The following is a 16,919-nucleotide window of genomic DNA, read 5'->3' on the forward strand; positions in this document are numbered from 1 at the left end:
ACTTTTGGAAAATCTATTCTAATTTTATTTTGAATTTATTCAAGTAAAAGTTAGAATTAGTTCAGTCCAATCTTTGGACAAACTGGGTATTTATTTGACATTTCGATAAGTCAAGTTTGAGTTCTCTCTAAGAGTAATTTAAAATAACTTCTCAACATGTACTTCACTTCTCTAAATGACTTCTCGATAAACAAACTCGAAATGTCTATTTTTGAGTTTTCGGCAAGTCATCTTCTTTTACTATAAATACCCAGACTTCTCGATACATACTATTACTCACATCTTTCGAGATCTAAAATGACCTAGCTTTCAATTCAAAACCATTTTCTCTCTCGTTTTTCATTCCTTCTCAGAAATTTCTCTTACCCATTCATTCTCATCAATCAATAATGGCCCAAAATGTTGGTAGGACATTTATTCCAGAGAAAGGAACCAACTATCTTGATTTCACTGATGTAAACCAAGCTCCTGATAGTTTCAAAGGGTTTGTAAAGCTGCTGTCTGAATCATATCTTGCAGGTGCTTTGACTGCAAATCCAGTACTATATCTAGACGTGCTGCATGAATTCTGGACTACAGCTGTAGTGAGAACTGATGTTAAGAATAACTCTCTTTCTTTGGTGGTGACATGCACAATTGGAGGCCAACGAATAGAATTCAATGACCAGGATGTGAATAGAGCCTAGGGATTGCCAACTGAGAATCTGGTGGAGGTATCAACTCCTTATGAGCTGACTGAGTTTATAAACTTCATCAATTATGGTGGGAGAATAAACCTGTCAAGCTTAAATCGAACCAATCTAAGGAGTGGTCATTCATCTTTGACTCTGTAGTAAGGGCCTTTACTTGCAGAAAAATAGGATATGACAATATCCCAAGTGTTGTGCAAAAGCTGGTGTATTCAATTGCCCACAGCAGACACCTAAATGTTGGTCTGCTGATCCTAAGAAGAACTTGCAACCAGGCTGGTTATGCCTCTAACAGCAAGAGGAAGGAAATTTTCTTTCCTAGATTTATTATGTCCACTTTAAATAATAAAGTAGCTGACATACACCTACTGAATGGTATAGATAGTACTAAAATAGGCAACTGTAAGCAAGTGTTCAAAATAATATTTGGCTCACTTACTACAAAGAATAAGGTGAATGTAAGTCTGAAAAATCACTCCATTTATGTTGAAAAGATTTAGGACTTATCCTTATCCTATGCTTGACATGAGATCCAATGCACAATCTAGTACAGCTATGATTCCTGAACCTGTGGAAGTACAAACACAGGATTACCAACAGGGATCTTCTCATGCTGTAACCATTCTTTCACAACCTTTAGAAGCTAGGAAAACAACTACCTCGTCTTCCCAAAAAGGTGAGTTCAGTAAAAGGAAGAGAAAGGGGATAAGCCTAGCTGTGATAACTGAGAGTGGTGAGGAGAGAGCTGAAAAAGAACCACCTCTGGTCAAAAGATCCAAAAGGAGTAAACAAAAGGAGTTGACCACTCTATCCTCCTCTACATCCTCTCAACAGGATGTAATTGTAAAACCAACCATGAGTGAGTCTGCACAGCTTGTACAAGAAGCAATTCAAGTGTATGGTAGGAGAAATAAGGAAGGCACACATTGTGAGAGCACATCTCTTGAAACTCCCCCCCCCCTTATTCAGGGGGAGCTGCCAACACTCACAACTGAGCAACAATCTCTTCTATCTAATATTTCTTCTATTTCAATTCCACTTGAATCCATTTCTTAAGTGCATCAAAAATCAAGTGACTTAGCTCTAGAAGCTTTGCTCACCACCCAGATACCTCATTTGGATGGTGAGAGGCTACATGTTGAGGTAGACCTTGATGATACCATCACAAATATGGGGGATTCATCAGTCTTTACTGAAGATCCCATGGATACCTGTAATGCACCTTCATGTGCAAAACAGTCTTCACAGATTGAAAGGTTTGAGGGTAGTACTCCTGAGGGGGAGCTATCTAAATCCTCTTCAATTCAATTGGAGGTTCCTTATGAAGGAACAACTCCCCTCATAACCCTAGCAGAAATTGCCTCAGCAGTTGAAGCTAGGAGTATATTTGCCCATGATCCTGTCATGGGGGAGGAAAGCATAGCACATTCAAGTGTCATTGTGTTGCAAGACACACAAGGGTTTGAGACTGGTGCACATGACAGTAACCCAGTCAAATCCCCTTCAATTCAATTGGAGGTTCCCACTACAAGTGGAGGACAACACGCTGTCAAAACCACAGAGCAATCTGTGAGTCAAACTGTGATCTCAGTCACAGGAGTTTCTGATGAACCATCCACCTCTCAACCTCAACAACCTCACATACTCTCTCAGTGGCTACAAGAATCTGCCTCTCAACCAACCTCTATAGATGATCTACTAGTAGAGCAGATCTTTAGACTGGCCAATATCTCACATCATCTTCTAACTTCAGACATGAGCAACCAAGACTATCAAGCTATCATGCTTTCTTATATTGAAGAGGTTGAGGAGCAAAAATGGAAAATTATCAATGATGCTGAGCCAGATGGGAATATGGATGCATGGCTATCTGATGACTTTGCTTTAGAGATGAATCAAGTTTTGGCCAGATTTCGAGAAGAATATGTTACTATTCTTAGCAGCAATGTAAGAGACTTGAATCCAGAAGCTGTCTATGATGCCATTACAGATGTATACAAAGATCAGCTCAAAACATTTCATCTGTTTGGTAAGGCTCTTGAAATCAAACTTACTGGCCATGAAGACAGAATCAGGAAATTGGTAAATAAGAAAATGGACAAGATCATACCATCTCAAGAGTAGATATCTTCTAAATTCAAACATTTTTCTGAGCAAATGACTAGGATGGATGTTACCTCCATTGAGAAAGAAGTCAAAAATCTCAAACAATCATTCACTAATCTCCATGAAATGATCCAGAACCAAATTACTCATTCAAATGAGACCAAGGTTTAGCTGGATCAACTTCACCAGAGCAGATTTAAGCCATCAGCTTTGCTAATGGAATGGATCAAAGAGGCTATAGAAGAACACTTTGGCACATCTAGAAGTTCTTATCAGCCTGGATCCACTTCAACAAATCTACAAATTCAGTCTCTACAGGGTCAAGTCACAGTATTACAAAACTCCAACTCCTCTCTCACTGCACAAGTTGAGGCTTTGACATCTCTTGTCAAAAGCCAACAAACAGATATCCAAACTCTGGTGGATCCCCATAAGCATCTTCAAATGCAGAATTTTATAGCTTTAGGAGCCATCATGGGTAAAATCAGCATACCACTCCCTTCTTTTCCTGAACAAGTCAGGCATGAAATCCCTACTCCCCTTCTTATGCCTGTCAACAAGACTATTGGGGAGATAGAGGCTAGGTTGACACAATCAAGGTCATCTCAACATCAGGTTCAGGGTGCTGGAAAGAAAACTAAAGAAGTTGATCTTGACAAAGAGAGACTTATTAGGTCTGTTGAAGGACCTAGTTTGAGCAGAGAGTTTGAAGAACTACTCAATGCCTTAAAAGCTTCTCTCAACAACAATCACTTCACATATAAAAAGGCCTTGGAAAAGACAATCAATTTCATAAGAGTGATCAAAGTCAACAAGGACAACTTTCTAGAAGATAGGATAGTGGTTAATGCAAATGACTCCGGGACAAACAGATTTATGCAGGTGTCCCTCAATTGCCTTGTCTCAAGGAGGGCATCTGAATTAGATATATTTATCAGCAAATTTAGAGTTATAACTCGTGAAGATACCAAGCTACTGACTGCACTGAAAGATGCTCATGCAACTGCCTTTCCTGAAGCATATCTTCAACCAAGTAAGGGTATAGCATACATCTGTCCAATCACTAAACAATTCAGATTTTTCAATATCCCTAAATATTGTGGCAGGAGCAATGAGAAGCTTATCATAATCCTAGGAACTAGCTTAAAAGCTAAGAAAAATAAGAACCATGATGATTTGGAAATGATAAAGCTACTAAGAAGATATTTGGACAATGCAGAAGTCAACTTGCCTAAAACTCAGTTTAACAATGATGACTTGGATGACGATGAGCACAAGAAGAGTGATCAGAATCCTTCTAGCTCAAATCTGAGTCAGTCTAGTAAGCCATCTGGTAGCAAGGGTAGAGCCAAGAAGAAGGAGGATGACAAAAAAATGAAGAAAAGAAGAGAAGAGGGGAGAGGAAGAGCAGAAAACCTCATGATTATTCAGGAACTTAAACAACCTTAAAAATCCAAATACAACCACCTCAAACCTTAGCTCAACCCACAACATCAACTATCTCTAACATCAAACCTTCCAAAACACCTAAGCCAAAATTTCTTTACAGACAAACTGCCAACTCCTTCCTAAAAATTCCAATTACCTCAAGCCTCACAAATATCAAGAAAATAACAACCCTACCTTTAGGCTACCTTTTGGGAGATAGCCTAAGAAATTCAAGCCTGTAAAGGAAGTGGAAGTCAATGAAAGGTCCATCTGTAATTGCTTTAAAGAATCTGACTTTCTACCTCTAAATTGGTGCACCTCAGATGAAGACCATTTCCAACATCCAGCTAAGGAAATTGTTAAAATCTGGGTTGTATCCCTGAGAGAAGTTAGAGTCTATTTTAAGGATGGTACATTCACTCTTCTAAACAAAAACTTAATGGATTCTTTGACTCCTGCAGAAATTAAGAGGGTGTTAAGTTTGTTAAAAGGCAAGGACACTGTTACAAGGACTTGGAGATCATCTTTGGCTAAATGGTTGATTGAAAGGGAGGAAATAAAGAAAAGAGAATAGGCTGAAGCTTAAGAAAGAAAAAGGAAGCATGATGAAGAAATAGACATGTTTATAAAAAGATCAGAAGAGTCGAAAGCAAAAGGAATGAGCAGAATTTCTAAAGATGGTAGATTTCTAAACATCAAAGTTGGTGGATTCTCAAGATTCAACTTAGAGTATCTGGACCAGGGTTACCCTAAGGCAGCAAGGCAAAAACTTGTGGAAGCTGAACACTCATCATAGAATAACTTGAAATTCTTGATCACTTGAAGGATAGACTTAGAGAAAAAACAGATGTAAAACTGTCTTTACCTGATTCTTGTAATCTTGGAACCTGGTGAATCTTATATTGTACAAGCTGTAATTATATCAAGCTTTATGTTTTAATTCTATCTTCCATCAGTTTTAAACTTGGGGTTAGTCTTGTTAACAGGCATGAATTTGTGTGAAACAATCTTCTCACAAATTGGGGGAGATTATTTTAAAAGACATGCGTGTACTTTAACAAGACTAAGACAATTTTGTCAACCCTAAGTAAGTTGTATTATTATCTAAATTTATATTTTGTACTTGTAACACTTAAAGTCTGTAAAAATACAAAGGAGCAGACTGGAGTCTTTTTCCTAAAATAGTATCAAGCCTGAGGATTCTATCTGGAATAAAATCAAGAAGATCGTGTCTCAGAAGAATTTTGAAGAAGCTTGGAGTTGAATAAATTTGTTTGGAGAAAAATATTCTATGTCAAGATCTCTATAAGTTACAGATTTAATGTTATAGAGAAGTCATTCGAGAACTCCAGAGAGTACCGACGGATGAGCAATATCTACTCGATGGATGAGCAATATCTACTCGACGGATGAACAATATCTACTCGATGGATGAGCTATATATCTATTCGACAGATGAGCAATATCTACTCGATGGATGAGCTATATATCTATTCGATGGATGAGCAATATCCACCGGGAGTAGAGAAGTCAGGAAAGCTACTCGAGAACTCAAGAAGATATCGACAAGCCAATTTCAAAGAACTGAAGATTGGAGATATCGACAAGTCATTCCATCACTTAGAGAACTCCGAGTTATCGATAAGTCATAGTAAAGATGTGAAGACTATAGATCTCGACAAGCTGAAGACCTCTACAAGTCAAACTCAATATGGAATGCTAGAGATCTCGATAAGCCTATGTACTTATCGAGATGTCAAGTGTTCTATTAATTCAAACTGGAGATCTCGAAGTACAGTCTCAAAGTACAAAATTGCAGATCAGTTTAATATCCAAGATAAACAATCAACAAACAATCCAACAACTGAATTGAAAAGTCTACAAAAAGCAGCTTGAAGAGTGTGCAAGATCAATGGCAAAGATTAACTGACAGAGGAAAATTAAAGTAAACACGGGATGCTAAAGATATGCTAAGCCATAAATGGAAGATCTACTTTTCTATAAATAGAAATGACAATTAACAGTTTAGAAAAGCTAATAGCTTATTTATTATCCACTGTGTAAACCAGCAGTTAACTGAGTTATAAAATTAACACTGGTCCTCTAGTTAGATGTAACAATTTAGATCAAATCTCTTGTATCACTCTCAAGAAAAAGCTGAGCTCTTTAACATCAAAGAGCTTAGAATTTTTGTAGCAAAACAGTCTTAATTTTTAATCTAAAAATTAAGTGAGTTTTGAAGATTTGTGTTCTTTATTTTATGCAAGTTTAAATTCTTCGTGAACACTTTTCTATACAAGATTTAATTTACTTTGTTCAACCATTAACTTTCAAGAAAAGCCTAAAATCAAAAAAAACACATTCATCCCCCTATGTCTGTGATTCATTACCTAACAAGAAGAATAATGAACCGATTGAACATTACAAATCACTCAAATGACAAGGTATTTTGTTTTTTAAGTTTAGACATTATTTAATTTATTTTTTTATTCGATTAATTATCATAATTTGCTTGTACACACACTATATTCAGAATAAATCATAAATACTTGTAATAATGAAAACAGTGATTGACAATTAAAATTTTAATCACCGATTTGTATTTTTCATCACTTTTGTAGAAAGTAATCACTATAAATCTACGTATTAATGGAGAATAATGAACCATATAATAAGTCAAAATATAATTGCATAATTTTTTTTATGCAAATACAAGTGCTATACTTTTGATTTTATAATTATTTTATTTTCTTATATAATGTTAACGGTAAAAATTGAAAGGTTATTTTTTGTTATAAGGTGGCCGGTCCAAATATCAAAATTATTTAAAAATTTACGCACTTGCTTCTTTTTACATGATATATACATTCACATGGTTAACTTTTTAATTTAATAATTAAATATTATGAATTTGAGCCGCACTAATAGAATAATTTTCAATCGCGATCTCTAAGATTCTACTTTTTTAAAAAGAATAAAGTTCCTAAGATGGCCTCCGGTAACTTATCTGAGGTGCATGTGTTTTTTAGTATAAAATAGTAATAACATTTTTGTAAATATAATTTACTGTAATTACAATATTACCCTCGTATATTTATATAATATATTTTTTAATCTCAGATAAACTTATATTAGGTAAGCTCAGGAAAACTAATCTTTTTTTTAAATAAGTACTAATAACGTGTACTAGCTTAGAACCCGTGCCATGCACGGATCACACGGATTTTAATATTATATAATTGTTTTTAAAAAAATTGAATTCAATTTTTAATTTTGTTCATTTAAAACTATAAATGATATGACTTCATAATAATTATATTAGTAGACGTATACATTTATAACTTTTTAAAATATTTAAACTTATTTAAAGTGATAGCATTGGTAAGGAGGGAAATGTTATTATAACGAAATTATTATTTTATTTAGGGTAAAAATATAATGTATTTATTATGTTGGTACCTTAAAAAATATTATTTTAACATGTTGATTACTTAATCGCTTAACAGTAATTCTATAAAAGATATTTGAAAAAAAATAATATTATTGATTGAACGATATAATTTTATTGATAATTCTATGTGTATTTTTTAAAAAAATAATATTTATGTTTTAATTAAAATTTGATTTTTAGTTCACATCAATAGAAAACGAATTATACTTAGTATAATATTAATTGATTTATCTCAGATGAGTGGTTTATATTATTTTATTTTATCCCAATGCACAATACACCGACAAAATCAAACTAATTATTTTTAGTTTAATTATAATTTTTTTAAGTGTGATCAATAAGATAATTTTGTTTTAGACTGTTAGTATATATTATTTTATTTTTGTTGATCGAATTGTATTTTTATTTTAGTTTTGTGTTAGTTTGAATCAATTGTATAATGTATTTTTTTATCCTGGATAAAATAAAATATATTATTTTGTTCATCTAAGTTTATTTGTATAATTTTTCAAGAGGACTGATAGTATTATTATTTTATCTTAACCCGATTCATATGACATATCAACTAAATCTTAATAATTATATTTAGTTTGCTTATTAAGTTTTGCCCGAAGTAATAAATTAGAATAATATAGAACTCGATATGAATTACAATATAAATTGGTATAAGTAGTTGAATTTTAATATAAATTATAATAATATAGAGTTCAATATAACATAGAAATGAAATTGGTAAAGTAATAGAGGAAGTTGACTTCAATATCAATTATAATTAGAATTTATCGACCCAATAGTTAGAATTGAAATAATTAAGTAATTTCACCAAGTACCAACCGACCGACTACCAAATTTTTAATATTTCGTCTATTATATAATACTAGCTTAAAACTCGTGTGATGCACGGATCGTACAGATTTTTTTTAATATTATATATATCTTTAAAAAAAGTATTGAATTCAATTTTTAATTTTGTTCATTTAAAACTTTAAATGATATGACTTCAGAATAATTATATTAGTAGACATATATGTTCGTAACTTTTTAAAACATTTAAATTTATTTAAAGTGATAGCATTGGTAAGGAGAAAAATGTTATTATAAGAAAATTATTATTTTATTGAGGTTAAAAATATAATGTCTACATTATGTTGGGACCTTAAAAAATATTATTTTAGCATGTTGATTACTTAATCGATTAACAATAATTCTATAAAAGATATTTGAAAAAGACAATATTACTCATTGAACGATATAGTTTTATTGATAATTATATGTATATATTTTAAAAAATAATATTTATATATTAGTTAAAATTTAATTTTTAGTTCACATCAATAGGATACGAATTATACTTAGTCTAATATTAATTTGATTTATCTCGGATGAGTGGTTTATATTATTTTATTTTAGCACGATGCACAATACACCGACCAAATCAAATTAATTATTTTTAGTTTAATTTTAATTATTTTTTAAGTGTGGATCAATAAGATATTTTTTTAGACTGAATAATTTGTATATATTATTTATTTTTGTTGGTCGAATTGTATTTTTATTTTAGTTTTGTGTTAGTCTGAATCAATTGTATAATATATTTTTTTATCCTCGATAAATAGAATATATTATTTTGTTTATCCAAATTCATTTGTATAATTTTTTTAGGAGGACCGATAGTATTATTATTTTATCTTAGCCCGATCCACATGACATATCAACTAAATCTTAATAATTATATATAGTTTGCTTATTAATTTAGCTCGAAGTAACAAATTAGAATAATATAGAACTCGATATGAATTAAAATATAAATTGGTAGAAAAAGTTGAATTTAATATAAAGTATAATGATATAGAGTTCGATATAAAATATAATTGAAATTGGTAAAACAATAGAGGAAGTTAACTTCAATATCAATTAGAATTAGAATTGATCGACCCAATAATTTGAATTGAAATAATTAAGTAAGGGTAATTCAGTAATTTCACCAAGTATCGACCGACCGACTACCAAACTTTAATGTTTTGTCTATTATAATATAGTATAGACTAGCCTATAATCCGTGCGATACACGAATTGCTTTTAACACTCGGATAATTTTTACTAATATATTTTATCTTAAAATTATTAATATATTAATATAGATTTTCAATAGTTGAAAAATAAATTGAAGAACATAATAAGTATATGTTTTCCAATAATTTGAGACGTGACTGAAAATAAATAATATAATATATAATATGTTGTTTATGGGGCTCGAACCTTGAACCTGTAGAAATCGTTAAAAATAAAGAATATAAAAGTTTAAATATAATATGCTGTTGACGGGATTCGAAGCCTGAACCTATAAGAGCAGTTTAAATATTAATATAATATTATTTTATTATTACATCTCACGGTTCCCATCTATCTGTTTTTAGATCTGACAGTTGTTATTTACCGTACCGAACAACCGACCAACTACCAAATAGAGGGTTTTCTGCTTATAATAATTTGAGAATTGACTGAAAATAAATAATATGTTGTTCATGGGGCTCGAACCCTGAACGGTAGAAATTGTTAAAAATAAAGAATATAAAAGTTTAAATATAATACGCTGTTGACGAGATTCGAACCATGAACCTATGAGAGCTGTTTAAATATTAATATAATATTATTTTATTATTACATCCAACGATTCCCATCTATTTATTTTTAAATTTGACGGTTATTATTTATTGTATCGAAACGGCCAAATTGAGAGCGGATGTTCTGCTTATAATATACTATAATAGTATAGTAAAGTAGAGTAGAGATAGACGGTATAGAAGATGTGGCCCAAAAGGGGAGGCCACTTGATCACCAACAAAGAATAAAAAAGGGGCCCAACATAGGATAATTCTGGGAGAGAGAATGGTGGCAAAAATATAGGGGAATAAAATATCAAAAAAATACAAAAGCTCCCCTGAGCTGAAACCCCCAAATCGAAGAGTCTGATAAACATAACCCAGCGTTCTGTTGAAGCTTAAGGGAACATGCAGATCTTCGTGAAAACCCTAACCGGAAAAACAATCACTCTTGAAGTTGAGTCTAGCGATACCATTGATAATGTCAAGGCTAAGATTCAGGTCTCTCTCTCTCTCTCCCTCTGTCTGCCTCTCTCTATTTACTCTCCTATTATGTTTATCTGTTATATGATTGTTATTTAGAGTTTGGTAGTTAGTAGGGCTTTTTTCGTAAAGGTCAATTACAGAAATTTAAATACTGGATTAGTTGATGATCTTTTAAGATGTTGGGTTGGGCCTTTGTAGGCCTGTCTCTAGTTGCTGTTTGAAATTGAAGTGCCTTTTCTGTTGTTATTTTGGTATCTTTGCTGATTTTTGCTTGAGTATTGGGTGTTTTGTGATGTTGATAAAATTTAAAGTATACCGTAATGGAGGTGAAGCAAATAATTGATATTGTAGTTTTTAGTTAACGCGGATATGATAGTTATTAGTTAATGTGGTGCCTGTATCGGTATACGTGAGATGGTAAAAATGCTTTGTCATCTTTTGTTAGATCGAACTGAGGTGGTTGGGTGGTCGGAGTTGGGACATGAGTAGAATAGAGCTAGAACTATGATGAGTGTGTGTTTTTTGGCCGTGGTTTATGTGATTGTTTTCAATAAAAAATTAGGTGTGAACAATTATTTTAGTAAATTAGTGGAGCATAAATTTGTAATTTTAATTCAATGTCAGATTTAAAAAAATTAGAATGGAAGGAGAGAAAACAACAAAAAATTCACTAGTCTGGTTTTCACCAGCATGGATTTTGGAGGACCTATGCTACAGATTTTTTTTGATCTCTTTATACTGTTGAAGGTAGCTTAAATATCTAGTGGAAGTGCACAATGGTACTAAAAGTAGAAGTTGATGGGGGCTGTAGCTGTAGCCGTTACTTGGTACTTGTTGTTGGTCTGCTCACGCTGCATGTTGGTGTGATACAGTGGGATATAATGTAGTCAGTAGTAGCTAGACATATGTCATAAACTTTAGTGACTCTTAATGATTTAAGCATGCTCTTTCCGTAATATTACGGATTTATAATTGAGAAACGATTGATATCTTCTTGAGTAGGGCTCAGACATACGGAGAATTACTTTTAAGGCGAACCACTTGAACTGTTGAGACAAGCATAAGGAAGGTTCCTTGCTATTAAAGATTAATTCTCTTCTATTCTTATTTTTTTAATTGTTAGTGAAGGCTTTGCTAGGTTTTGATTTTTGAATATAACCAGTCAGTAAACAGATCCCTGCTTATGACTGAGCTACAAAGATGGAGTTGATAAATTTGAACTCGAGTCGTCCATGATGGTTGTTTAAAGCTTAAACTTCTTTTTAAAATTGTGATAGTCCCCTCCCATGCCTAGAGACCTAAATATGGCGTGTTATAATCATATTCTGTCAGAGTTCACGAGTTCATGTCTCAATTTCATTTATCAATACACTACCTGTCATTGACAATTTGACATACTACATGTCATCTATTCTCTCCCTTTCTGTGGATGGGAAGTTAAAAATCATTTAAAATCAATATTTTGCAGCAGAAAGAAAATGGGTTGTATTATATTTGAAAGTTACTTGATACTATTTGTAAAATTGAGGAACAGAAAAAATATAGTATTTTTAAAATGATTTAATAATAATTGTCACTTACTTTCTTCACACTGTTTTCCTTGTCCCGTGGACTCTTTGTCATATACATAGGCGCCATAATGTAGATACAAAATTTAGGTTTTAGACTTTTAATTAGTGCAAGTAATAAGTTTCCTATCTGCTATCCATTCTCCAACTCATGGTAAATGGATTAGTTTTTTTGAAGTTTGAGTTGCATGAAAGATACACGTCAATTGTTAAAGGCACTGGTTGTTTATTAATGGGTCTTTAACAATGTTAATGTAAATGCACTTGGTTCTATATTTAACTTGTTATTTAATTATCAGATTTCACCTAAATTTGTAATTTTTGATGCTCTTAAGAAATGAAATTGTAGCAGTTGATCCTTCTTCATAGTTTCAAATTAACCTCTTGTAGTCTTGTGTATGAACACAGTAACACACTGGGAATACAAAGCTAAAATTCTAGCCTTCTCATTTTTCTTGTCTTTCTAGTTCTAGTTGACTGTTATATTGTCATTAAGTAGCCTGCAGAACTTTTTTAGCTTGGGAGCGTGATCCCCGGGAAAGCTTATGAACTTCCTTTTCCAATTTCTTTTTCGTTCTACTTAAGTATCTGAATCTGAACTTTAAAATGGCATAAAAGAGGATTTAAGAAGGGGTGGATTTTAGATTGTCTGTGGCTGAAGATTTAGGTTTTTTATGCTGGCTTCTCGTTTTTAATCTCGATCCCTGTAAATACCTTATAGTATTTAAACCTATTAAGCAGATCCAATGGTCCATGTTAAACTCTGGTACACGTTTTGAAAGAATGCAAGACAGGCCGAGTATAACTATGTTCTAAATGTCTAGAATGAGGAGGAAAAACATTAACTAGGCAACCTTTCCTGAAATGCATCCAAATATAAGTCACTCGGGGTATTATTATATATTTGTTATCAGGATCATTAGTGTACATGAGATGCTGCATGCCCAATATATATTTTACTTCCCAAGCATGAACTTTGCATACAATGTTGGTAGATTCAGTTGAGTGATGTTAGGCTTCATTTGTGGTTGCTGGAAATTCTGTGAATAAGAATCTCATCAAGTAACCTTTGCTTACATTGTGCCCCCTTTAAATTTTCTAATGATTCTGTTCCAAGAATAAAAGAAAACAAAGCCAGCCTTATTTATGTGCTTTAGTGTACTCATCATGTTTGTATATTTGCCAGAACAAAGAAGGTATTCCTCCAGATCAGCAGAGGTTGATTTTTGCTGGAAAGCAATTGGAAGATGGAAGAACTCTTGCAGATTACAACATTCAGAAAGAATCAACACTCCACTTGGTTTTGAGGCTGAGAGGAGGAACCATGATTAAAGTGAAAACTCTCACTGGAAAGGAAATTGAAATTGATATTGAACCAACTGATACCATTGATCGGATTAAGGAGCGGGTTGAGGAGAAAGAAGGAATTCCTCCGGTTCAGCAAAGGTAATTTTCCCTTGCATTAGTTAATTATAAAGATGTTTATCTTCAATAATATCTTTCTAGAGTAAATTTTCATAATTGTTCCGTTTCTTCAATGCATCCTTGGGAAATATCAAAAATTCTAACTTAGCTAGATCAGAACATGAGAAATCTGTATTAGTTTTATCCATATGAAATATTGCAAAAAAATGCTGCAATCCAAAATTTTCTTCTTGGCACTGTCGTGTCTGCTTTAAGAAAATCGGCAGTTGATTTCTCTAATTTTTCTCCCTTTGACAGGTATAGATGTACATCTTCTTTTGCATTAATTTCTTACGAGTGGATATCTATTGATTTTTTGAGCCTTCTTTTGTGCATCCCTTTATGATTCTACATGCCTTTTAATCCTAAAGACCTTTTTAACAAATTATTGAAAACAAAGGTTTAGGGAAGAGTACGTTATATTCATCTCAACCTTTAAGTTTTTAAATCTTTGATGTATAATGTTTCAATCCTAATTATGTCTCAGTCCTACCCCCAAATTTCTATTTAAGCGATGTCCAGAACAATTAAAAACTGTATGATATATGTACTTGAACAATCTAGTTCTCTCCTGTCCGCACAACCATCAACCATATAAATGATTAACGATTTTTCTAGTGTGTGCCCAAGGACACATGATAAGCACGGAATCTCATAAGGTTAGCTCAATTTGATTGGTGGAGTTTTTGTGTGAATAAATAGGAGCCAATCAAAATGAGCTGAACTTACGAGATTTCGCGCTTAGCATGTGCCCTTGTGCACACACACTAGAAAAACCGAATGATTAATAGTCTTTTAGGGGAAAATGAAAGAAAGTTGGCCTATTTTTAGTACTCTCCCTGTCTCCCAGAAATGAATTATATGCGTTATTTATTTAAATTTGCAAACACCCATCTTTTAGTAGCGCTAAAGGATGAACATTTAGTTACTCAAGAACAGATTTAGGGTGTGGCGAAGTAAGGACTTTTTATAAGAAATTAGGTATATATAAGTGTGATTATTTAATTTTTTTATTCTATTGTTAGAATATAGATTATGTGTAATATATGTTATTTTCCCACCAAAATTTTATGATTTCTGTCTTTCCCAAGAACTTTGCTTTTATGATCTTTTTAATATTATAATTATACATTTAGATTTTAAATGTTTAACAAATTTACTCGAAATTGTTTCCAAGCTTGAATTTAAACAAGATTTGTGGCTTCATAATAAATTCATAGTTAAGTTTTATGAGCTGGACTCGGCTCGAATTTTATTCAGTTCTAATCAACTCGAAATTGCTAATATTTATTGTCTATATATATTCTGTGTATGTGACTGTGTGTGCATTGAAGAGTGTTGCTGTGCTCGTATATATTATCTATATAACTGTGTGGGTTGGGTTTGATCATGTTTTTTAGGCCCAAAAATTTTTAGGATCAAAATCGATTAAAAAGAAAATCTAGAACCCGCACTTGAAAACACAAAACATGCCTTTGCTTCATTTTTTAATATATTATCTCTCTTTATCTAGTATTATTAAATGTTATTTTTCTATTTTGTACAGTACTACAGTTCTTCCACCCATTTTGGATAAATTATAACACAAGTGTATTCCCAGTAGACTAGGGTGCTTAACCTAGATGTTAATGGCTAAAATTGGAATATTTATTATCCTGCTTTATTAAAAGATGATTATGCTCTTTTAGCTTCATGTAAAGACTTAAATTGGTCCTACCTCATCTGCTGAGCAATTATGGTAGAAATGCAATTGTTTCTCCTAGTTTTGTTATATTTGCTTTGTCAGCAAGTATGATATAGAATAGGGATATGCTATCTGTGCTAACTAAAAAGTCTCTAAAAGTCTTTTTCATCAGAAATATGTGGAGTAATATTGAATATGAAACAGTGATGGAGGCAATTACCAACTATTGTTTAAAAATATATAAAAAAGTAAATTCTAAATTGTTGGTTGTATTAATTATGTACATATACTATAGGACCTGTGAGGAATATATGAAAAAGTCAATTGCAAGTGTAATTGGCTCTTGCAATAATATTCTTGCAAGTTTGCCGGTATGTACAGTTTTTTTAATAGCCAGAAAAGGGGTAGTCGGAGTGTTCTGATGTGTACAAAAACGGACTTAAAAAACAAACTGCCGAAGTCCCAAAGTAACATAACATAGTTGCATCCGGGTAGTTGTTTGTGTGTGTATATAATATCGGTGACTTAAAAGCTTAGTGTAATGTTCTGTAATGATGATGATTTGGTATGGAATCTGCTTTCTCACTATTTTTTTAAAATTTTGTTAATTGACTGAAAAAAAAATTAAGGTGTTGTGAAACTCATTTTTTTTAATGCGGCAGGCTTATCTATGCTGGAAAGCAGCTTGCGGATGACAAAACAGCCAAAGATTATAATATTGAGGGCGGCTCTGTACTTCATTTGGTTCTTGCACTGAGGGGTGGTCATTTCTAAATAATACGTAAGCTGTTAATGAAAGTTGTGGAGCTTTATGTACTGTGTGAGGAAAGCAGAAATTGCATACACATTAATTGCCCCATTGATTGTGTTTTCATATTTCTACTACATAAACTGCTCTGAATTGTATCTGCAATGATCAGTTTCTTATATTGATTTTCTTGGTTCCTAATTATGTGATATGATTATGTTTTGTATTTCATTGTATGCCAAGTAAAATGGATAACTGCTGATAGAGTTTTTAGTTCAGGACAACGCCACCCAATAATCACCAACTTCAATCATTTGTCATAAGCAAATAAGACTGATATCAACTCATACTTGAGTGTTTTATGGAGAATTCTTGGGGTTTACTCGTAAAGAGCTTGTTAATGCAGGAATATTCTTTTTCTGGTTTAAGCATCTCCCCAATAAATTTCCTGTCTTTACACGTAACTAATTTTGTGATTATTCTGCTGTTGGAATAGGGTGGCTATCCTTTATTGCTTACATGTATTTTGGCAACAGAAAGGTCTATGATGACAATTTAGTTGTTTGACGAGGCCAAAATGTTTTGTTTGTGAGCATTTATGTTATTTGACAAGGCCAAATGTTTCTGGTTTTGAGCATCTAGTCCTTTGACAAGTCCACAATTTTGGTTTGAAACTGATAGCTGATCTACTA

At 32.6% G+C, this 16,919-nt stretch overlaps 1 protein-coding gene across 1 annotated transcript; it reads left to right on the top strand.

Annotated features, from left to right (window-relative positions):
• The first annotated feature begins 10,542 nt into the window (after positions 1 to 10,542).
• Positions 10,543 to 16,431, top strand: LOC141707690 (ubiquitin-NEDD8-like protein RUB1). The gene is made up of 3 exons (XM_074511007.1): positions 10,543 to 10,778; positions 13,518 to 13,777; positions 16,142 to 16,431. Exons 1-3 carry the CDS (start codon positions 10,686 to 10,688, stop codon positions 16,251 to 16,253), a joined length of 465 nt encoding a protein of 154 aa, XP_074367108.1. The 5' UTR covers positions 10,543 to 10,685; the 3' UTR covers positions 16,254 to 16,431.
• The last annotated feature ends 488 nt before the right edge of the window (positions 16,432 to 16,919 follow it).

This window comes from Apium graveolens, chromosome 2, assembly GCF_009905375.1.
Source record: "Apium graveolens cultivar Ventura chromosome 2, ASM990537v1, whole genome shotgun sequence".
Taxonomy (NCBI): domain Eukaryota; kingdom Viridiplantae; phylum Streptophyta; class Magnoliopsida; order Apiales; family Apiaceae; genus Apium; species Apium graveolens.

Bases quoted from the DNA above. Each gene is read 5' to 3' on its own strand.
- LOC141707690 (XM_074511007.1), top strand. From the start codon at position 10,686: ATGCAGATCTTCGTGAAAACCCTAACCGGAAAAACAATCACTCTTGAA. The intron at 10,779-13,517 runs GTCTCTCTCTCT...TATATTTGCCAG, and splicing joins ATGTCAAGGCTAAGATTCAG to AACAAAGAAGGTATTCCTCC. The intron at 13,778-16,141 runs GTAATTTTCCCT...TTAATGCGGCAG, and splicing joins ATTCCTCCGGTTCAGCAAAG to GCTTATCTATGCTGGAAAGC.